Source organism: Buteo buteo, chromosome 5 (genome assembly GCF_964188355.1).
Source record: "Buteo buteo chromosome 5, bButBut1.hap1.1, whole genome shotgun sequence".
Lineage (NCBI taxonomy): Eukaryota > Metazoa > Chordata > Aves > Accipitriformes > Accipitridae > Buteo > Buteo buteo.
This window is the reverse complement of record NC_134175.1, coordinates 19,925,255-19,949,553: the sequence shown is the minus strand read 5'-3', so window position 1 is coordinate 19,949,553 and position 24,299 is coordinate 19,925,255. Positions and strand designations below refer to the sequence as shown.

Genomic DNA, 24,299 nt, shown 5'->3' with positions numbered 1-24,299 from the left:
AGGGACAGGCCACATGCTCAAGTCTTCCCCTGGTGTAAAGTCAGAAAGTACCTTTGAACCCAGATTTGGGAAGTATTCCTGAGTTTAGATCCAGCCATGGCTTCCCACCTCTTTGCGTCAGCTGTAGCCAGCAGATGTGACTCAGGTGAGTGACGGTGGGCAACTCAGGTTTGCCCTGTACAGCTTTTCTAATGAGGCAGGGAGACATCATCTTTTGAATCCGTACTGGGGCTGCTTTCTAGCACCAAACAAATTTCTGCAATAAAGTGCTTGTATGCTGTCTTTAGGTACCATATAGAAATGTAGTGGTGCAGACATACTGTTGCTTTTAAGAAAGTGTTTTCTCTATATTTGAAGGTGCCAAGTTGGTTAAAAAGTGCACTTGAAGGTCAAACAAGAAAACAGTTGATTTTGCTTCAGCAAAATAACCCGAACGTGCTTATAGCAATAATAAAGAGGATCTGACCAGGCAATCCAGACCTCACTCCCCACATCTTTTGGGCCATTTTATGTTCTCTGAATGATACATGCAAAAGTCGTGGGTTTATGTAGAACAGATGAATATGATTGGGAAGAGTGTTTGGACCGGATCTTCCCCCTTACTATTACAAAATGATACATACACTGTTATGGCAATGCAAACTCTTCACAATGATTAAGCCTAAGAAAAAAGAAACAAGTATTTTATTACATTCAAATAATCTTTACTTGAAATAAGTATTATTGACACAAAAAAGGGCAACTGTCTTACTCTGAAAAAAAAGTGAATAGTTCTAAATAAAACTTGCTGTTCGAGGTTTGGAAAATCCCTGATGCTGCCAGAAGGTCTGTTGTACAACACCTAGTACAAGGGTCACCTGTCCCTGCATAGAGTCAGTGTCCATTACTGCAAGACTACAGAAAAAATACTCCCTCTGGGTTCATGAGCTCTTGAGGATTCATGTTATGACACCGCATTTAGTGAGCGGTGTAAGAGCAGTACTGCTGTTACCAATAGTTCTGCCTTTCGCACTCCTGAAAACCTTGAATCTGTGATTATTTTGCTTCATTTGCTGAAGCCATTGGCACTAACCTCTACTCTAAAGACATGTGATGCTAAAGAATTTTGTATGCAATGTTCATATCCAATCCAGATTGTTTTAGCTTTCTATTTGGATAGAGCTTAGAAGGTGCTAATCACCTTTCTATCTCCCAAATATGGTTTGTGCCAGCACGCAGCATTAACAGGCCCCTTATATTTGATTGTGCACAGTTGGAAAGCATTATGCTTCAGTATCAAAGAACATTTCAGGCAGTAAGCTATTAAGGCAGCCATCATTTAAATTAAAAAAGATGCTTTGGCTTAAGTGTGGTTAATAGGCACTGTTCTCAAAACAAAGGCTGAAACTTCCTGATGCCACCCTGCAACTGAGACAGGGTCCATGTGCTCACACGATGAGTATTTCCTACTGTTTACATTTCCCTCGTGTAACCTTGGTGTCAGGTGTAACTGGGATGCACTGACTTCAAGAGGGTCAGCAGGCTGAAGAGGGCAGGCACTGAACAATGTCGGGGAGTTCAAACCACTCTGATCCCTAAGCATTGCTTGGACAATCTTTTCAAGTAGTCTTGTGTGCAGAATTTCTGCCTTCTGGTAACTCAGAAAGTACTTTTTTTCCCCTCATGGTCCCATATCTGTTCAGAGCTGGATTCAGGAAGTACCAAGATAAATGAAAGGGTTTTACTTGACTGCTAAGTAGGCTTTTCTAAATCTCCTATGCTGTACAGTTTGCATTAGTTTTAGATTAAGTTTATTTTTTAGATTATCCACACTGGTTCAGCAATCCCTTCTAAAGCCCAAATGATGCAATAAATAATAGCTGAGGAAATAGGGAACCAGGCTCCAAGTGGAAGAATCTTCTTTTTAAGGCACACCAGATGTTCAGAATGGGAGATTGAATCAGGGCACAGATCCGTAAAATGAGAAGCATAAAGTGAAACTCTGTGTTTCCTTTTTATCAAATTTCTGTTCAAAAATTCCCATCGTCCCTCACCACTACCAGAACAGTTCTGTAGGGGAAGCCATGAATTCATTAGATAGCCCATATTTGCAAAACCACCACCTTGTCTTCTAGACTTCAAGGTGAGCTTTTTCTTTAACAGTTTCTAGTGCTGTAATAAAAAGAAATGAGCACAAGATTCTCCAAAGTTCATAGGGAGATAATAGTATGTAAATCAAGGAGTAACTATATTAGCCGTGAAAGCTGATGGAAAAAAAAATCTTGGCTAACTAAAATAACTAACTCACATTGATTTCAGTGGGATCAGAATGTCATCCAACTTTCTACCAATGCTAATACCAGTCTATACTCCTTATATGAGAGGAATTTTGGAAAAAAAGGGAAGTTATGACCTTGCGGAAGACTGGAAGCTTTTTTACATGAGTCTCAAAGCTTGTGGTACCCTATTAATATGTTAAAGGCTGCAGTTCGGGGATGTAATTTACACTGACGTAGTTTAAGTTCAACGGTTCTTTCTTAAACCTGAGAGCAGAGTTTCATGCAAGGTTTTGAAGAGTATCATGGGTTGGGTGACATTCATCTTCTGTAGAAAGTACAAGTGCAGAAACCAAAATAAAGCAATTTGATCCTAGCTCAACTCAGCCCAACTTCTCAGCTAAAGTTCATCCTTTTTTAAAAATAGGCTGAAATACAAGAAGTACCTTCACACAAAACAGGCAGGACACCTAACTTACATGACAAAACTAACCCAACTACTTTCCTTAAATTCTGTCTGTAGCCTGTGATAGGAGTGGAATAGGAGGGAGCAAGAGGAAAGACACATACGCGCACACACACAGACTTAGGAGCAGGACCTGAAATTAGGAAGTATTGTCCCTCTGGAGGACACAGAAGGAAGGCAGGTCACTCAGGGGACTTCTAAGGTTGGATGGTGTCAGTATATGCCCTGTGCCTTCACCCTCATTTTGCTTGTGGCTGTGTACATGGTTTTGGCACACTGTGTATGACAATAACACTATATTATTTTATTATTCTACTATATTACATAATACTGTAATATTCTACATACTTCCACTATTGCTCAATGGGGGTAAAATACTACAAGCCTGCATTTCTCCTTCCTATTATCATGGGATGCAGCAGCTCTACACCTTCACTTCTATAGCTGCCTTTATCAGGCAAGACTGAGTGAAAAAGGTATCATTAGTCTAATAATGAGTGTGTGAGCTTTTAGCAATTACATTTTCTCTCTACTTTGCTCCCGCAAAGTGCCAGGTACCTATAGGGAAAGAGATTATGGAAGTAAGTTACATTTTCTCACTAGCCTAATGAGTACAGATACATACAGAGAAAGCATTCCCTTGGCTAATTATTTAGTCAGCAATCACTCCAGTTGTCCCTGCCATAAAACCAAGAAACAGAAGGAGTATAATAAATATAGACTGGGGTCGCTGACCAGGAAAATATATCACAGTTGGGTGGCGTAGGCCTCAGGATGTGCTATTTGGGAAAACTGCATTTAAAGCATCCATAGAAACAAATTTAATTAAAATTTGAATAAATTTTCAAGCAGAATTTCTAGTTCATACACTACATGGCCAGCTGTCTGAATAAAGTTACATTGTAGAAATCCTCTCCCTTGCTTTAGGAGTGATTAAATAGCTGGAAGAATCTGATCGCTTTTGCTTTTGCTATCTATCTTTACTCAATTCACAAAATTTAGGCTTGGGATATAAATCACTGCCCAGACTCCCAGATTGAGATCTTCTCTTCTCTTCTCTTCTCTTCTCTTCTCTTCTCTTCTCTTCTCTTCTCTTCTCTTCTCTTCTCTTCCCTTCCCTTCCCTTCCCTTCTCTTCCCTTCCTTTCTCTTCTCTTCCCTTCCCTTCCCTTCTCTTCCCTTCTCTTCTCTTCTCTTAAAAGAAAGCAAAAATTCATTTCAATGCTCTGTAGAATTGCTAACTGTGAGCTTCCCTCCTGGAGTCCTTCCCCTTAGGGGTGTTAGTTCCTATATGCTTGAGAAAATCAACTCTAAATAGACACAGCTCAACGGTTTAGTTAAGAAAATCTAACTTATTAACTACATAACCCCACTGGGACTGGCAATACCTCTTCTTGCACAGAAACAGGGGTGCTGTAGAAGTATTATCTCAGCTTTGCCTAGTCTGCTTAAACAGCCCTTAAATCTCACTTAAAGAATTAAAGGGGAATTTCAAGCATGCTTTACTGAAAGGGGGTTGCATTTTTGCCTTCAGTTATCAAAAATAACTAAGCTAAGAACTTTGATATTTTGGGGCAGGTCTGGGGAGAAGATGCCTCAGTTTCATGCAATCTCTGTCTTGTCACCTTCCCAAAATACAGTTTGAGTGGTTATTTTCTTCCCGGCATGCAGCAAAAGCAGCTATTACTCAATAACCAAGAAGTTGTCTCAGTCCTATGAAAGCCATAGGCCTCATATCTTGAGAGCCATCTACTGGCACCTTATCTATTATCCACATATTATATATCCACACATGCTTCTCAGCTACAGAGCTGACACGTAGCAGGTTTTACATCTTCCTGCTATGATATAAATAAGAGCTACTTAAAGCAGTCTAAGCTCCTAAATCATCTGCAGGGGATCTCTCGGAGACCTTATACCACCGGACTCCTCCCATGCCCTGCCTGCAAGCATACAGCGTGGCAGTGGCTAATGCAGGACATGGGACTGCAGAGAACTTTTCGTAATGGTTGTGCGTTTCTCCTGCACAGCGATTAATAGTAATTGCCTTGCTTTGAAGTAGTGGCACATTTTATGAAGCAAAGGAAAAAACCAGTGGTGAGGCTGTGTTCTGGGCAGAGTGTGCCATTTCCATAGGAAGCAAAAGCCTTTGCTGGTCGTATCCTGCTTCTTCCCAGCCCACCCAGCTGGATTGAGACTCCCCCCCTCTTAGGGCTGCAGCAGGAGAAGGGTGGACACTCGACCGAGCCGGGTAGTTGTGCCAGAAGGTCCCGCTTCTCCCAGAAGCATGGGACCACTGGATAGCAGCGTGCGTGCTGTGCCTTGAAACCTTATGGGACAGGGGCTGGGAGTGGAGTGGGGTCAGCAAAGACACAGATCATCAGCAGAGGAAAAAAACAGCAGAGAGGTTGCAGAGATGGATGAGTAACTTTGCAGATATCAGAAGCGCAAGACATCTCGCTTAGCTTCAGTTTGGGTGTCCCAATATTAGTAGATGCAAAAGCCAGTTTTATTTTCATGTGTCGGGCAGCAAGTACCTGGGATAGTTCCTGTTTATGCGTGTCACAGACGTATGAAAAATGACTGTGTGCCACCATTTTCAGAATAGACAGGAGTGGTATTTAGGACTGCACTCTGCCTTTAATTCCTCTTTCTTTAAACAGAAGCTATTAAACCTTGCATTTAAGGCAGTAAGGCTGTCGCTATTATTACAGAGCTTTACTTGATGTACTTTACAAGTCTTTTTTTTTTTTTAAGTTACCATTTATATGTATCATTTGACATCAATGTTTTAGCTAGTGAAGCATCTTCATTTGCATTTTTTACTGTTTTGAGTTGGTATGCCTTCAAATAATTTCTAAATAATAGTTACTTTTGCCTGACTGATCATAAAAAATGTTTCTATCACACCCAAGCAATGACATTTTGAATAAAAAATTAATTACATGATCAGGAGCAAAATGTTTTCAGGTTTCAACAATGCTTCTCTGTATTGCTGTTTTGTTTCATTTAAGGTAAAGTTAAATATATGCATGATAGCTTGCAAATCAGATAGGAGATTAGTGTGGCTTGATAAAATTCTATACCTGGCTAAGTATTGTTGCTATACGTTAAATAGGAAACAATATTAGTTTTCCTTAGAACATCATGTCTGTGCTAGCTGTTGGTAGTCTGTTGTGTACAATGCCAGTATTGACAAAACATCCCTTTCAGATCTATGGATAGAAAATGCCAAATGATCTGGTTTTCAGAACTATAGCTCTTCTGGCCCTCTCTCTTCTCAGATATGGAATCTGATTTTGTAATACCTAAACTGTGAATTTTTATGCACGTGTATGTGTGTGTGTAAAAAATTTCTAAGGATACTGACTTCCGATCCTTGTGAGAATCCTTCTTATCAAATCCTTCAAGAGTCTTAGTACTTTTCTGTTATACTTAATTTTCATTGATGCCCCATTCCCAAGAACAATCAGAAACGCTCCCATGACCCTTTGTTCTCTGACCTGAGACAGGCCAGATGAAGGCTGCCCATCAGCCTTTCACCGCTTAGTGCACCGGACCACACCACCACTCTGGTGTAGTCACTTTGGCATGCCACCATGACAGAGTAACTGAACTGAAGTCCACATTCATGCATATCTTGATATTCGCCTGGGGCATACAGGTGCCCTTTGTTCCCACAAGCATCGTGTGTGACAGGTAAACAGTGTCTTTGGATGCACGCTCTGGTACCCACACCATGTGCTTGGTTACTGTAGCAGGGACGCTCATCCTGGCAGTGCACACCATGGTCAGACGTTGCCCATTGATGCTTCTCATAAGGAGGGACACTGATGCTAGATCTCCATCCATATGCAAAAGGAAAGCAAGGACAGGCTGCTATCTGTTAGAATGATTTAGCAATATATCAGGAGACATGGAGCAGGGCTTAGAGATACAGGCTGGCACAAGGTGCTGAATACGAAATGATTGTTTATTGTTTCATATTTCATGAAGTAGGAGTATCAAATGATGTTAGCAGGTGCCAAGTTTAAGAAAGTTATCTTCTCACACAGTACATGAAGCTCATGATCACAGGTCCTCCTGGCTGCCATATGTTTGTGTGGTTCATGGGAAATTCATGGTAAGAAAATCTATCGGGAGCTATTAACCACAGAGACAGCAGCTCTTGTCCCTGAGCAGTCCCAGCCTCCAGCTGCCTGCAAGAGTACAAGGAAAACATTGCTGTAACCTTGCTCTGATCTCCTACTCTCGGCTACACGTCGGAGGACCCATATGAGGTATTTCAGCACAGTGTGTAGTGTCTTCCATGGGCCTTCAGCAATGCTGCCTTTCTTGCAGGAAACAGTACTCCTCCTTCGCTGCAGCAGTACTACCTACCTGTCCTCAATGGTCGATTGAAAACAAGCAGAAATGGCTCATATGTCTGTATGTTGAGCAGTACTACATCTGTCTGCGGTTGGGCCCTCTCTCCTCTACAGTCAGACACAGTTCAGGTGTTTCTGTTGACAGCATTGCCACACAGACAGGGGTGGATAAGTCAGACTGCTTGGCATTTGTTCAGTTAAATTGTTAGTTCCCCTTGGTGGTCTGCGGGAATCCTATCTAGGTAGAAGGATGCTATGCAGTCAGTTGGGGTGAGCTGAATGTAACTTCTGCAAGATCCACCTTCATAGAAGATGAACCTAAAAGTTGGCTGAGAAGCACCATTTGAAAATTCTGTTTTATGTCTCCAGGTTGTTCTTCTTTTTCATTGAAACAGTTTTATTGCCTGCTAGGAAAAGAAGAAACCACTACAATTCCAATGAGGTAAAGTAGCTAGAAAGAATAGCTAGAAAGACCAATGGTATGCTAAGGTTGCAGTTACTCTTTCACATTATAGCACTTTCATGCTCTTTGTCTTGAAAAGAACTCTGGGCAAAAAAGTCCAAAGATAGGGAAGGAAAATAATGGGAAATAAGAGATGGATGTTACACTGCATCAGACAGACGAAATAGTTCGCATGGCCAAGAAACCGATGTCACACAGAAATGATATCAGTGACTGGCTGCTGTGGGTTTTCTCTGTGCAGTCTCCAGTTCTGCATCTCCATTCAGTACTGCGCTGGAAAGAGAGCTGCAAAAATAAAGCTGAAGTATCTCCACAATGGTAAAGGTCCCCACCATCACCACCTCTTTCTGTATTTGACTCTTTGAAGAGCTGTCAAGCCACTTAATCCATTGTAGTGCTGTCTGTCCTGGGAGATGGAGGTGATTTCTACTGCTGGTAGCAAAATGTCCAGTGTTACAAAGGTGCTTGTAGGAGCAAAGCTCTTTGTAAATCAGTCATGAAATAAGACTGTTAAGTTGGCTAACCCTGGTAGTAAACCAGAGTTATGAATTTCTTCTTCTCCCTTGAAGACGTTTTGTTTCTCTTCAGGAATAAACACTGCTGAATAACCATGACTTTATATAAATAATACACTCCCTCCTACAAGCTGCATGAAATGTTAAAACTCCAGAATGGACTATAAACGGATGCATAAATCTTTAGGATCCCTGCATTTCAATCCATCTATTTAAAACTGAAGGTAAAAGGATCACAGTATTTATTCACATTTTCCATGCCCTTTGTGCAATTTTTTCTGACATCAATTTCCTGTGCGGAGCAGCACAAAATAGTGTTCCAGTATATATTGCAATACTTTGTTCTGTTTCTTGGCATGTGCCAGCACATTCAGTTGAAAGTAAAGCGTAACACAAGACAGCTTTTTTGGCATAACAGGTCACTAAAGTAGTGGAATGTTTCAGTCAAAACGCAAAGTGTGAGACACATTGCTGAAAGGCAAGTCGTCTTTCAGGAAAAGCTGAGACCTTTCTTCATCTTTATACATGAGGAGTCTTGCTCTGAAGCAGTTAATTACAATGAAAAATACGGCACACTTTTCTCATAACTAGCCATGAATTGTACTTGGATTACATACTAGCTCAAGTGAAGAATAAGAGCCATATTTCTCTCACAAGTAAGGGGAAAAAAAGTCTGACAGTATGTAGATGAATGTAATCTACTTGTTGTTTATAGACCCAAAGGATCCCTCAGAGCATTAAAAATCCATGTGATATCCAAGAGTGGTATACTTTGCATTGAGATATGTGATTCAGCTGAAAGCTGTATAAAATCTGTAAAATTGCACGCAGGCAACGAGTACCGTACTGCCTGTGCGTTTGAGTGAAGCCATGTGTACTTTTCCTGCACACATAGAAAATAGATGATCATAAAATCTGCTTGAGATTCACAAACTTCTGACAGTAACATGTGTGTAGGCTAAGTCTGCCAACTTTTGGTCAAACCAGGCCTGAAAGAAAATACACAGACCTGAAATAAGCATTGTTCTTCCATGGTGGGGAGACACTCCAGCTTTATACACAGCAAATCCATACAGGTTGTGTGTCCTTTGCTGGTCTTCTGCTGGAACAGGCAACATCCTTTCCTTCTAGGCTGGGTCTTCTAACTGGCAGCTGGGCTCCCAAGCCTTTTCTGGTGGGGTCTTTGGAATCAGACCCGCTCTTCTGTCAAAAGGAATTGCCATTGAAAATAGGTGGCCCTTACGCTCCATTCTTTTTAGTACTGGCTAGGACCTCATTTGGTCAAGTCTCTTGTAGATTGAATAGATTTTTTTCCACTTTGTTTTTTTTCTAGGAACTAACACTGCTGGTGGTATCTTGCAGTAGCTCAAGCACGTGGTGTGGCTCTTGTTCTCTCAAGAATTGTGCAGAGTGAATTATTTTTTTTTAATACTGTACATACGTGTTTCATAAACACGTTGCAACATGGTGTCAGCAGTGAAGAGGCTGACTCAAATGTCCCTTGTACATTTGGTGGGATTTCTTCTTAGCAGCTGTGGAACCTTATCCCGTACTTCCAGTGCTGACTTGGGGAAAATGTAGTTGATAAATATTAGCTGGACTGTAAGAAGCCTTTTTTCATTGGTGTTCTTGACCAAGGTCACCTTCCTAGGCCTTTAGAGACATCAGACACAGGCCATAAAGTGTTTTAAAGATAAGGATCCACGAACTCAGCTTTATAGTCTTTGGGTAGACTGAGCAGAAAGAGAACGGGTGTTGTGTACCCGCAGCTTGTATTGCTGAGGAGATTTTGCTACACCCGTCTGTACCAGTTGGCTCCTCCCAAGTTCTGGGAAACTTTCTGGAAACTGCAGGCTTCCAAGAGCAGCACAGCCAAGATATAATACAAGTGTGAATAACTGAGGTTGCATAATTCATCGCTAGTACACCATCTCCCAGCCAAGCACAGCAACAGAAGGCATTACTCACAGACGTGGCTACGTGGGACTGGGATCAGGTGCAGTCTGGCCCCAGGGCCTCAGCTGCAGGCTACTGCTGCCCAGTCCTAGCTAAAGGAGTGCAGCGCACAGCCAGGGCAGACCCTGCCCTCGCATTCAGCTCTTCTGAAACATCACAACCAGCTGCTTTTCATCTGGGAGCTGATCTCCTCCCAGCACTGGTACATGCAGCATGACCATGTGTGTTGGATAAAACTGTATCAGTGTCAGCTGCCCCAGAGGCCTTTCATCTGCCTGTTTCATGTTGTATAAGCATCTCAAAACTGCACAGACCTCAGAAAAACTCCACAAGTAACGGGTTTAATATTCAAAATGTAGTCTCCCCTCATCATGTACTAGAAGGGCCCTTCCAGGAAGCATTTGGATCCCTCTTGCTGCTTATCTGGCACTGGAGCCAAACACGTAACCACAAAGAGCTCATACCGATGGCTCTTGGTCTTTGGTTCTTGGTTTGGACATGGAGAATGGGGAGCCAGGGCACACGTGTCATGACCTCAACATCTCACTGAGAAGACGCTTGTCGCAATTTGTACATCACGCTAGCATAATGCTGCCTGCGTGGTAGTGAACCCGTCGCATGGTTTACAAGTAGTAGTTTTTGTGTAGCTGTGAGATGGGATGGGAACATCAGGGAGTACAAGAATGCAGGTGTCAACTCGCCAAAGTGTTGAAGTATAGCTGGGAATAACGTGTTACCAAGAGATTGTGCGTGCAGTGTCACATTAATAGGGCAGAAGAATGTATGCTTTGGAGCTAGGAACTACATGAAAAAATGATTGTATCTCAGTCTCTGTAATTCAAAAGAAATTGCTAGAGAGAGTACTGGACAAATGGGGCTCGTGGGTCTAGCTGTCCCTTTTGGAACACTGACAATGTATTTTTATCATAAAAATGTTTTCATAAGTAAAGTTTTCATATCAACAAGGAAAATCTTTTTCAAGAAAATACCAGTGCTAGTCACAGCAAAAAACACGTAGTACTGTGCCTTAAGCAGATTGCCCTTCAGACAGTTTCATGTTCATAGTTCAAGCATCATGTTGTGACAATTACAGGACCTCTGGTGGAGCTTCCATATTCCAAAGTCAGAAAACAAGTATAAAAATAGAGGGGCTCCTTTGTCTCCCCAGGCAGTGCCTGTTGTCTGAGTGGCTGACAATAAAGCAGGGTAAATGTAAGTCAGAACCACGTGCCTGAGACTCGGTCGCTGCGGTGTTATATGGCACTCTGGGGAGAACACGGGCCGTAGCCAGGCTTCTGCTGCTGTATTTAATGATACTCTGTGAATGCCGGATACACTTGCAGTATCATCTCGGGCATGAGTTACAGTGACAGGAGAGACAGATCAGAGAGAGCCTGGCTGCAAGACTGGGAAAGACTGGCCTAACAGTTTCATTCCCTGTATGGTCTGGTTAAACTGGTCTCTAAATAAGGAGACCAGTGGTGATCTGTAGCTATGTGGAAATGAAGGGGGTTTGGGGTGGAAGAAGGGACAAGGTGGAGGAAAAGAAGAAAAAAAGAGTAAGAATAGAAACTGTGGGCCATGGTAATTGCAACCAGGGGAAAATAGAGCAGTGAGACCACATAGAAAAACCAGGGAAGTGGGAAGAAGCAGCAGGGGACGAGCAAGAAGAAAGGAAGAGAGAGCAGGACATTCCCCTGGTGAGACCGTGTGACTGTGGTACCTGGGCAGCCAGGACATTTTTTTTATTTTTAAGCACCTCAGTGATCAGCCAAGCAGAGAGCTGAGTTTCAGCAAGCAACAAATAATGAATATGAGAAAGAAGCAGCAAGATAGAAACAAAAAGGAAGAGACGAGAGGGGAAATGGAAAGAATATGATGGTAAATGGAATAACAGAATGGCATGAAAAAGTGAAATAAAGAGCTAAAGGGAAAGAAAAAAATTGATCTGGCACCGGGTACTCAGCTGGCAGATGCTCTGTAAGCCCACGGAAGGTGAAGGATAACATTCAGTGCAACCACTAGCAGGCAGTAAAAATTAGTATTTCCTTTCTGCTAGGCGCTGCTTAGGGCTTGATTAGTCAATAGAAAACAGTAGGCATAGGGATTTGTGTGGATCTTCATCAGAGCCTTAGCACATATTGGAATGTGCGATTTGATACCCTTTTAATTGCAGCAAAGGCTTCTGGACTACAGGTGGGTAGATGAGGTCAACACAGAGAGCGGCAGGCAGGCAGAGCAGGGAGCAGATGTAGATGTATGGGGCAGAAAGGAGGCAGAAGAAAACCTGTCTTATAGCTTATGGGGAAGCTAGATAGGAATTACACGAGCATAAAATATTCCTTGGCTCCCGTATACCGGGCCCCCATGTGAAGGGATGCTAAGCAGTAATATGCGGTATGGATTTGTGTAGACCCCTCAAAGCGTGGTTCCATCAAATACGTCAGCCAGTACTTTTAAAGAGTGAGTCCTAAATCTTTAACTTAGGGGTCGAAAGGAAGGTCACGCTTTCGGGAAAAGCAAACTTCCAGCAGGGCCTCCGCACACTCATTCGGGACCGCTGGGAAACCCTGCCTATTCCCGCCCGCGGCAGCCGCCCTCGAGGCTCGCCCCTGCCCGCCCGGGGGCCGCTGCTGCCCCGCCGGAGCCCTCAGGGGTCCCGAGCTGCGCCCCGCAACGAGAGGAGGGGGCAGAGGAGCGGCAGGGCCAGCCTGGCTGCTCGGCCGCTGGGCGCCCGCCCCGAGTCCCGGCCTCCAGCCCGGCGGGACGGGACGGGACGGACGGGACGGGACGGGACGGGACGGACGGGACGGGACGGGACGGACGGGGCCGGCTGCTCCGGCCGCGGCTCCCGCCTCCCCGCTCACCGGCCCGAGGGGGTGGGCAGCCCGCGGCCGCAGGGATTGAGCGCCCGTGTCTAGAAAGCGCTTCCCGGCTGCCGGCTGGACAAATTGATCTAATTTTTTTTTTTTTTTCCTCCGGTCTAACGCGTCCTTTCTGCGACAGCCGCCGGCCGGCCCATCCCGCCGCCGGCACGGCCGCACGTTAAGTGCCGGGCGGGGGGGCGAGGAGGTCCCGTTTACCTGACAGGTGTCTCTCGGCTTCGCCACGCCCGGGAGCCGGCGGCGAGAGGCCGGGGGCCGGGAGACTCGCGGAGGAGGGGGCGAAGCTGAGCCGCCCCCACCCCTGCGGCGGGACTGGGACTGGGGCAGGGCCCGGGGCGAGCGGCTCCCAGCACCGGCGGCAAAGCGGAAAGCGCCGACCTGGGGGTGGGGGGGTGTGTGTGCACTGCTGCTGCGCTCCCGCCGCCCGTCCTGGCCACCGCCTCCCAAAACTGAAGCCCCGGAGAGGAGGAGGACCCGCGGCGAAGGGGGCAGCGGGGAGAGGCGGCTCCCGCAGCCCCGCGGCAAAGCGCCGGCCGGAGGCGGAGGGCGGCTGCAGCCGGGGGGGCCCGCTCCGCGCTCTCCGAGCCTGCGTTAGGCGTTGGGGGGCAGAGCAGCCCTCCGTGCGGCCGTGATGGTGCATTTTTCCTCCGGCTCCGTGGCGGGGATGGTGCTGCAGCACGACAAGCCCTTGGCCGCTGCCTGCCGAGGCCGGGCAAGATTTCCCTCTCTCTCTCTCTCACTTCTCCCTGCTTTCCCCGCTGTGCTCGTTTCTCCCCCTCGTCACCTCGGCGGCCGTGTGCCCGCTCCAGACCCGACACCCGCGACGGTGTTTTATGTTCCTAACGCCGCATCCGCGCGTGATGAGATACCGGCACCCGGGTGCGCGGCCAGCAACTTCAGCAGCGCCCGGGCGTGTGCCCGTGCGTGGTAGTGCTGGTGGGGGCGTCACGTATGTGCATGCCTGCGCACCCAGGTGAGCCGGCCACCCGCGGCTCTGCGCCGGCCGGGGGGGGCGATGCGCCCACATGTATGGGCGCGCAGGGAGGGGAGCGGCGGGGAGCGGCGCTGCCCGGCCCCCGCCCCGTCGGGGGTGCCCGCAGCTCAGCGGCGGGGCGCGGCGCGGGGGTCGCCCCGGGGCCCGGGGGGGGGGTGCCGAGCGCGGGCGCGGGCCCCCCCGGCCCCCCCTCTCGCCGCCACCCACCGCCCGGCCCGGCCCGGCCCGGCCCCGGGCGCTGCCGCGGGGCGCAGCAGCACCGCCGGCCCCGCCCGCCGGGCCCCGCATCCCGCTCGGCCAATGGGGGCGGCGCGGCGGCGGCACGTGACGCGGCGGGCCGGGACCTGCTGCTTCCCCCGCGCAGAGGGATGCGGGCGGCAGAGCGGGGCAGGCGGCGGCGGCGGCGGCTGCGCGGCGGCGGCCCCTCCGCGGCGGCGGCCCCTCCGCGCCCTCCCCCTGCTCCCCGCCGCCCGGCCCCTATGGCAGCCGCTCCCCGCCCCGCCGCCGCCCGCACCCCCGCGCCGCCCCGCCGGGCTCCGCCGCTCGCCCCAGCGTCGCGCCCGCGCTCGGCCGCCGCTCGCTGACCCGCCGCCGCCGCCGGCCGGGGCCCCGGGATGCCCAGCGGCCCCGCCGCCCGTCCCTGCCGCCCGCCGCGCCGCCCGGGGGGCACGCCGCCGCCGCCGCCGCCGCTGCCGGAGAGTTGAGTTAGGAAGTCATGGTGCCCTGGGAGCCCTCCCCGCCCCGGCAGTGCGGCGGTGGCGGCGGCTGGACGCTCTGCGACTGCTGCTGCTGGCTGCTGCTGCCCGCCGTGCTGCTCGTCCTCGCCCGCCCCGACAAGCTGGCGGCCTTCCCTACCTCCTTAAGCGACTGCCAGACGCCCACCGGCTGGAACTGCTCCGGTAAGCACGGGAGCGCCCCGCGCCCGCCGCCGCCGAGCGCCCCGGCAGCCCCGCCGTGCCCCGCCGGGCGCTCGAAGTTGCGCGGGCGAGCCGGGGGAGGCAACTTCGGAGGGTGATGCCGCGTCCCGCAGAATACGCGGGAAGAGAGAAGGCGACAAGTCCCGGGCGCCGGGGCTCGCCGCCGTTCCCGGCGCGGCCGCAGCCCCCGGGCGCCCCGCTGCCCCCCGCGCCGCGGGGCCGGGCGCGGCGGCCGCGCCCTCCGCCGGTGCGCAGCGCCGCGGCTGCGGGCGGCTCCCCGCGGCAGGGCTCCCCGCGGCACGGCTCCCCCGGCCCCGCCGGAGCGCAGTTCCCCGCGGCACGGCTCCCCCGGCCCCGCCGGAGCGCAGTTCCCCGCTTAAACGGGGCGACTCGGCGTGTGGCTGCGGGAGAAGGGGCAGCGGGCAGACGGGCCGTGGGTGCGCATCCTGCGGGCGGCTCCGAACTGAGAGCAAATCCGGTAGAGGGGACGCCGCGCCACCGGGAACCCGGTGCCTGTTCCTTAAAGTCGGGCTGACCTTTATAATGAGTTTCCTATGGAGGTCAGCAGCCGGCCCTTCTCCCACACGTGAAGTAATTCTGCAGCTGGACCGTGATAGCCTTCCGAGGGAAAGAGCGTTATTTGGGGTCACGCGGGCATCGCACATAATATGTTAGGCTGGTGGGGAATTTCCACTGTAAGCCCTCCGCCTTAAACATGTAGCGATACGGTTAAGAGCGCTCGGGTGGTTTTTAAAAAAATGATGGATTTGGCTCTTAATGGGTTCAGAGTCCGGTATAGCTGTTTTGTTTAATACCTTGCTGCATGCTGTTAGAGTGGGAAGTCAGCTAGCGAAATCTGAAATTCATGCTTGTATTCGTGAACTGAATCTTCAGTCAGATCTGTTGGTTTTTCCTGGAGAAAATGAAGGCAAAGAGCTAGGTTCGCTCAGCGGTTTGTGGGGAACCTGGCACTTCTCCTGTTAACTTAGAGGTGATCAATCTTCATTGGGATCAGGCAGACCATCACGGAAAACACACAGCCTGTTTGTCTTTATTACTGGGGGCTTTGTTGCATCATGGGCTGGAGAAATTCCAATTTGGACTTTTGTCCAACAGATTTGCGATCGGATGGGGATAAGTTGATGACATTTCCAACCCAGAGCCAAGAAATAGCATAATTACTGGGTGACTTTTGAGGACACAGAGTCTGTGAAATAATAGAAAAAAGTGTGTGAGGTAGTGGGGAAGAAGGACTAAGAGAAAGACCGAGGGAGAAACAAGAGAAAAAGTGGAAAACTGAGGACAGGGAAGGACAAAAGAAAATCTGGACTCTATCGTTTCATCAGCAAGGTTATTGTGCTGCGTGCATTAAGATGCAATCATCCCGTATTGTTCCTCTTGCTAGACCAAAGCTGACATCTTTTTTTCTTTTTTTCCCTCTTTACATTTGAGGTTACGATGACAGAGAAAATGATCTCTTTCTCTGCGACACCAATACCTGTAAATTTGATGGGGAGTGTTTAAGGATTGGAGACAGTGTGACTTGTGTCTGTCAGTTCAAGGTAAGAAGATTGATATTTCATTCTCTAATTTACTAATGAGAATACAAATCAAGGATCTCCCTTTATAACCTATCGCTTGGCAATTTATTTCTCTACGTGCAGAGAAGTTAGAGGGAAAACCTGGCAGCATGTATAAAAGCTGGCAGGAGAACCAACTGGTGTCAAGAAGACATAAGTTTCTCTGGGAAAATGCAGATGCTGTGGCTTTAAATGTCCCTTCTGGTCTGCAGCTTCAGGTTGTGCATTTCTGATTTTTCATCTCTGCCCTTTTAACGAGGATTTAGAGTCCTTTCTAAATTCATTTCTGATACAGATCATGGCTTATTGTATTCGGAGTTCTGATCTAGTTAAAGAAATGGATCTGTAATATGCTTATGCAATATTTTCAGGAAGGGCTACATAGTGACAATGCTTCTGCCTGTTTATCTGCCCAGCTGATCAGATTAAGGAGCAATCCCTCTGTTCCAAAATCATGAACTTCCTTTAGGTTTTATATACTTGGGGGGGGGGGGGCTATTACTGAGTACTAGGGTTTTTCCTTCTCTTTCTTCTCTCTTCCTCTTGCAGCTACATCTAAACCTCAGGCATTCTTAAAGTCAGACGATTTCATTATGAAGGATTCCATTTAATATGTTTTAGTCAACTCGCAAAACAGCTGTGCTTTACATAATGACCTGAATAAAAACTGAACAAATTAAAGGAGTTTTAAGCATGTACCAGCACGTGTTGCATGTACGTTTATGTCCCTGTGGTTTCTTGCATTTTAATGCAGATCTGTGAAGTTGTGGAACTTGTAACGCTGATTTGAGTGTTTACAGTAGAGCAGGCCAAGTAGTGCACAGTTCAAGATCGTGCACATCTGTGATGATTAAGTTATTATTGAGCTTTGATAGACTATTCTCTTTGAACCATGACAAGTATCGTTTATATTTCTAGAGCCAAATGTGTCTTCAGAGAAAAAACCCAAGTGATAAATTCCTTCTTTTAAAACAAAGAAGGAATTTTCTGTAATAAGAACAAGACAGTTGTTTGCAGAAGTGCTTGTGTTTCCCGTGTTGGGAGAGAATTCATATTGACCATGGGTGGGTTTTTTTGTTCCACTTGTAGTTTGCATGCAATCAAAAATTCAATGTGAGAATGCTGTTCTAAGCATTTGCCTTGGCTCAGCACGTGCAGTGATTTAAGGGTTGGTCTGTTTTCTCTTTCTAAGGCAAATCTGTAATGCAGTGAAATGTCTGTGACTCGTCGCATTGCCTGGTGGTAAGCTGGGGCAGATGTTGCCCCATGAGCATGGGGAACTTAGAGCAGCCACAGAGAGCACCTGGGTCTTGTCTTTGGTCCCAGTTCAGTGTTGCCATTTGTCACAGAGCAGTGGACTCGTAGCCTAGAAGGAGCAAACTCAGATGTTACTGTCGGCAGGGAAGAAGGCATTGGGAGTGCTGTTTTCCCAAGGCAGAACGCTGGTCCCTGGTGATTCAGAGTACACGAAGCTAAGTAAACCTCTCTGGGCTGTGTTGCCTCCTCTTTGAGAGGTGAACGCTCTATATATGCTGAGTTGAGCAGTTTTGTAGGGGTGATTGAAACAGATTTAAGGAAATCAGATAATTGGTATATGAATATGTAAATGAGATCAAAAGAATGAGTTGGGCAATGGTAGGCCTGATTGCTAGTAAATGGGTTGAAATTAGCAGTAGTCTTTGGTTTCAGTGGCCTTTGGATCAGGCCCTGTAAACACTTAGAGCTCTTTGTCTTGATTCGAGCCCTCCGTGGAGCCGCAGGGCTAACTGTGACCTTGGAGGGCAAATTACCTGTGGCTGAGCCTGTGCCAGCGCTGCAAAGGGCGGTACGGTGCCGGGGGCTTCTGTAGTCAAATGCGTCCGCTTTGATACAGGCAGAGCTTGGGGGGATGTTACCTTCTCTTGTAACATCAGTGGACAATGTGACAAGCCAAAAAGATATGCCACCAGAGTAGAAAATTAATTTCTAGTACGGTGTCTGAGACTGGCCGACTAAGGCAGAGCTGGCCAGGTAATTTATGTCACGAGTAAGGGGGTCCTCCATCAGAATTCAGGTCCCCCATTTAGGTGACAGCTCTCTGGGGTGATAGTGAGCAAATCAATAGCAGACTCCTCATCACTGTAATTACTTTTTATGTTTTCTCCAGAATTTGCCAGGGGCTTTAACTGCAGCTTGAGAGAATAGACAAGGACGGAAAGCTAATTTTGCCTCCGTACTGTTGAAAAGTCCTGGGCTGGCCAGCCTGTGTCTTGAGGGGCTGGGAGAGGCAGAAGTGGGGACCAGGGCTGCTGCAATCTTGGTTTGGGTTTTTTCAAACCAGAATCACAGATGCATCATGTCTGTCCAAGCGGAGTTAAAATTAATTTATTTTTATTGGAAAAGGTGAATATGATCAGACTGCTCTGGAACGCCTGAGTTAGGCTTCCATCCCTGAGAGCCAGCAGGCACATGCTAAGAAAGGGATTCATATCAGTTGGCTCTCTTGTCGTAGTCTACTGCAAAATGATGGGTCATTCACTGACTCCTCACAATGAGACCTGTATTGCATTGGAAAGCACCGTGTCCTGTTCTGATCAGTAATGTAGACCCATCCCCTGCTCAGGGCAAGCCCAGACCTGGATGTGGGCAGGAAGGGAAGGCACCGGGCCAGTGCTGGCTCTGGCAGTGGGGCTGAGCAGGGGGGAACCACCACCCCTTCCCTCCCTGCGTAGAGCAAACTCAGCGGTCCACCAGAAGGTGCAGAGCTGTGCCAGCGGGCATGGGGTTGGAGGCACGGCTGGCTGGGGTCTGTACCCCAGTCTGCCCAAAGCCATAGGTCTGGCAGCCTGGGTTCTCTTCCCTCTTAGGTTTCATGAACACATCTAAAATTATACCTGGTTATTTCCATCAATGTTGCACCTCTTTTCTCTTTAGTCGTCAAGACTGTGGACATTCACTGTTTTTTATGTGAGGAAGGAGTCCTGTTTTCATGCGTGTTGAATCCCTCACACACTTCAGTGTTTGTGGAGCTGGAACATCACCTGGCCACGCTGCAGCTTTATATTATATTTCCAGAATATATTTTCGTGCTACTTGGTTCAAGACACGGGTGGCATTTTGGGAGTAGTTAACCCATGAGAGTAGGAGGAGGTCAAACTTTTAACAGTGTTACCAGGAGGAGGAGTTACGCAAGTTACCATTTTCTTTAGAAAACAAACCTTACTCTTTGGGTGCCCAGCACTGATCCCAACGCTTGCAAAGCTCATTTGTCCCTGGCTGTGAGCACTTGAGGCTGCTAGTACCGACGAAGGCTGAGTTCGACTGATGCTTGGCTGAATTGGATATGTCCGTTTCCCTGCTCTACAGCTATATTTTAAAAACGTGTATGTATAAGAGAAGTGGACAGTGGACATGGCACCATGCTGCTGGGTTTAATAACAGTTTTGACACGGATTTCCCCGAGTGCTGAATCAGCCCTTACTTGAGGGATGGAGAATCACTCCTGCATCTATGGCTTGGTCTGTTGAGCCCTAAACCAATGCCAAAAATGTGTCCCTAGGCTGAGGAAACTGACAGTCGATGTCTATTCTCCAGTACTAGCAAGAAGTATTCTATGATGGTGAAGAGCTGCGAGTATTGGATTCAGCGTGGTCAAGTACAAGAGTCTAGCTCTAGTGGGTTAGGAGTAACCTGGTGACTAACATCACAACCTTCTCATCAGTGGTCTTGTTTTCTTTCCTGGGTAACTTCCACTATGGTTTGCTGGTGGCTTTCAAAGCCATCCCAGCTCAAAGCCAAGGCAGGATCCATCTGGAAGATCTCAATTCTTTTGTTTCTTGTGGATCCTGCCTTTTCCATCCAAATACTCATTGTCCAATGGCAGTGGTGGGAAGAGTGGGCAGCAGATGAAGAAATACACCTTTGTCCAGCACAGTTTGAGAAAGAAAAGGTTGCATCACCTGTGCTCATCATGGAGTACCCTCTACCTCCTCTGGCCAAAGCCAAGCTTGAGTGTGACAGGAGCCACAGGAGATACGGGAAAATTCTGTCAGGAGAGTTAATGCTTCCTGGAGCCCTGGTGTCTCTCAAATGCATTTTAAAATTGCCAAGCTTTGGAAGAAGTTCCAGCCTAGCTCATAGCAGCTCTGTCACTCGTTTCTGTGGATCAGGATTTCACTCTTGATGCTGTGTGCTGTTAATGTAGGGCCGTCTGGCCTTTCAGATTAGCAGCTGAGTCAGTGTAAAAGATCATCTCTCGCTCCGGGCAAAACCAGCAGAGAGTTTGCCACTGTGTTTCTTGGGAACAGGATCCGACATTGTTTCTACATGTAACAGAGCCTGTTGAGATACTTGGGGCCAAATTCCACACAGATTGCTCTGGCAAAAAGTCCCATGGATGACAAGCAGATAGTATGTCTAAAACAAGCATGATTTGATCCTTCATGCTTTAAAAAATTTGCATGATTGTGTTAATTGTCCTGGTTAAGTATTCCAGATCAGCCTCCAGCAATTGCTGTTGAACTTCTGGATGAAGTTGGCATTTTCTGCTTGAAACATGGCTCAGATTTGGAACATAGCGGTGAAAATAGCATACAAACACTTTTCCATCAACTGTTTAAAATCTCGGCATGGAGGAGCCCTTCGTTAGGGGCGGAAGGAGAGGATTTCTACTGTTGTGGCTGCTGGTTTTCTTGTTCCAAAGGAAGAGAGCGCTGGGGGTGGGTAGCAGCTTGGGAAGCTTGAAGAAAATACAATGCATAAGGAAAATGTCATTTGATTTGGCCCAATCAAAATGTCACTCTGACCAACTATGAATAATTTCTTGGCAGCTGCTCTGTGTGGAGGCCTGCAATTAATGCAATCTATGCAATTGTTTGTGTTAATCACTTCTGTAGTCATTCACTTTGAAGCACATTTGATGTTTCTATGCCTGGAATTTCAGGTCTGCATTTTACATTGTGCCTGGTGAACACACCTCAGACACTTTGTGGCATAATACAGCTAAATAAGGAGCATGATTTCTTTTTAATTTTTACTTGGATTTAAGCAGAGGTGAGCATTTGTAAATAATAATTGTGATCATTCCATTTGTTATAATTAAACAATGAGGCATACCAGGAGTACGGTAATCATGAGATAATCATATCCCTCTTATAATTACCATGTACAGGGTACATCCAAGTATCTCTAAGCCTCAGAGTGTGATTATCTTATAATAACTGCACCCGGTAGGTTGCCCAATTTTCAATATAAAATGGAATTATTTTTATTAAAGTGAGCAAGAGAGGGCAAAGCTGTATTTCAGGGGTAGAGGGAACAAAGCAGGTAGTTTGCAGAGCTGAGCAGGAGTTTGAGCCGAAGGAGGGGTGCATGGCGTGAGTAACTTCTGCACTCTTTGGCACGCTGGCTGAGCTCGCTGCGGTGCTGCTGCTCCCGCACGCTGGCCGCCGCGGGGAGAGCTTGGACCTTTGTGGAGCATCCCAACCGCAGCTCGCCGGGAACAGACATGTCTCTGCAGAAGGAGGGGGGGTTGATCATAGGTCTCAGAAATAATTTCCCTCTGTCCAATCAGTTCTAATTATAGCTAAGTACTTAAATAGAGAGTTATACGCACGCAGGCGGACACTTCTGTGTATGCAAACAACTGTCTCTGTAGCAGCCAGGGTGTGTATGTGCAGGAGGAGGGGAAAAGCGAGCCTGTTCGTTACAATTTGTCTGTAGCCATCCAATGGAAATGCATGAGCTGCTATTGCAGATGCGAGGAGCCGTTTGCCTTGTCCGTATTCCTTCCCTGGGAATGCCCCCACCTTGTTCTTGCAGGGGGAGGCCTCTCTGGGGGCACTTATTGTACACTTTGCCCATTCAGATTACCTTTTCCCTCACCAGTTCAAGTCTGGTTTATGCTCCTCTGCCTTTTGTCTTTTTTAAAATCCACCCTCCCTCTCCCCTGGTAGCTGTAAAGGTGAAGAAGAGGGTCGGTGCCTCCCTCTCTGTTGTTTCCCCAGGGTTTTAATACTGGAAGGGGTCAGGGGGTACCCAAATGGATGCCGTGCCACCCTGCTTGTGTGACTAACACTGCTCCTCTCTGTCCGTTCCCATCAGTGTAACAATGACTACGTGCCCGTGTGCGGCTCCAACGGCGACACCTACCAGAACGAATGCTACTTGAAACAGGCTGCCTGCAAGCAGCAGAGTGAAATACTCCTGGTGTCCGAAGGATCGTGTGCGACTGGTACGTATAACGCACTCCAGGCTGCCTGCGGAACTTGCCATGCCCCTGAATAAAATAACCCGTGGATGGCAAAAGCCATTTGAATCCCTGCTTTGAAGTCATTATGGGATAATTCTTTGCAATCTTAGGCATGAGAAATTGCTGCCATCCTTCCCTTTTAAGGAACTAACTTAGTATAGGCTCACAGTCTATGATACAGTATGCCCTTGACGCTGTTTTGAACAGTGCAGCACAGAAGTTGATTTCTTTTTTTAATGCGTATCTTGTGCTCCTCATCATCCTGTGTGCCGCATACGCTTCTGAGCTGTTACGACAAGTAACTGGAAGCAGATTAAACTAGCAGATGTCTGATAAATGGGCATCTGGATTACCACAAACCTCTCCATAATCTGGAGAGATAGAACTGGAGCATTATTGCCTGCAATCCAGTTTCTTAGATTTTTCCTTATGCATGTAGGGCCAGATTTCCAGCTGGTATGATTCAACAGACCACTGGTTGTAATGAGCCCTGCCAGTTTATACCAGCTGAAGATTTGGCCCAAAACACACTCAATGAACAAGTCTGTGCAACAGGGTTTTTTTCTGGACTTCTTGGAAGAATTCATTAAAGAGCATATGTGAAAACTGACTGGCATTGAGACATCTTTACTTAACTCTGAGCATCGTGAGCTATTTGTATCTCTGCTTTTATGAAACAGCTAGAAAGGTGTATGAGTGAAATCAGTCAGGAAAACTGAGTTGCTTATGTGCAGGAGTTCTTGATGTTTTTCTTTTGTGCTCAGTATCTGTTAGAGGTGGGCAGTGAAGTTAACTTGAAAAGAGCAGGAGGAGTAAGTCTTTGTTCTTGAGAGAGTTCTTTAAACTTAAAGCAGAATTTTCTTCTTGGCTGAGGATGGAGAAGTCAATAAAAAGTGCATTAGACAAACTTTTTGCAGTGCTGTAATTTTGTGTTTTGTACACCTGAGAGAAAATAAACTTCTTTCCCTGGAAATGTTGTTCTTCTCTGAAGCTGTTACCTGACAATTTTCAAGAGGAAAAAAACATATGCTGCAATTTTTTTGTCTATAAATTGGTATTAAACGGAGCTCAGGCTGACAAAGCTTATTGTGGCGTAGGATTTGTTCAACTTAGTAAATTCTCTCAGCACAGCAACTGGTCTTTTTTGGTTCAAACTTTTTGATTAAAGGGATAATTTTAGTGCATCGCTACATCTTTTCTTAAACTTGCTTGCCTACTGGCAATGGCTGTGTTGGAAACATTTTCTCTGAAGCACATTGTGGATTTCAGAAAGAGAGAAGGGGAAAAAAAAAAAAGTGCCTTCCTGAAGTCTTGATCGTTTGGGCTCTTTTTCCTCCCCCCAGGGAGGAGGCTCAGTGGAGAAGGTAGCAGCCATGTACCTCAGGTTTTCCCCATGGGGTGGAGCAGAGAGAGGGTGCGCAGGACCCCCAGGAGAGACCGGGGCTGTTGAGATGTCTGGCAGCGAGCAGCCCTCTTGGCCATGACTGGTAGGGGTCTGGGCATTAAAGGGTAGGGGCAAGAGGAGGGACACCTGGGGAGACCTGGCACACCTGGAAAAGCAGTGCTTCCCAGAGCCATGAGGGCACTGTAATGAGGACACCATTCTTTCCGCTTTCTTCAGAAGCTCATTTGGGAAAGCATCAGGACAGAAGGTCAGATCAGGAAAATGCAGG

General features: G+C 47.4%; 1 protein-coding gene across 3 annotated transcripts in view; it reads left to right on the top strand.

Annotated features, from left to right (window-relative positions):
* TMEFF2 (transmembrane protein with EGF like and two follistatin like domains 2) overlaps positions 1–24,299 on the top strand; it is a 206,508-nt gene that overhangs the window by 59,392 nt on the left and 122,817 nt on the right. For 2 of the 3 annotated variants that reach the window (XR_012650417.1, XM_075028022.1), the window contains exons 1-3: positions 14,415–14,799; positions 16,270–16,379; positions 22,479–22,608. Coding sequence is in view for 2 of the 3 variants with exons in the window: in XM_075028022.1 (XP_074884123.1) it covers positions 14,616–14,799; positions 16,270–16,379; positions 22,479–22,608 (424 nt within the window). In the remaining variant the exon portion in view is untranslated. Of the gene's footprint in view, positions 1–14,414; positions 14,800–16,269; positions 16,380–22,478; positions 22,609–24,299 lie in introns of those variants that run through there. The other variant, XM_075028023.1, reaches the window with a different exon arrangement.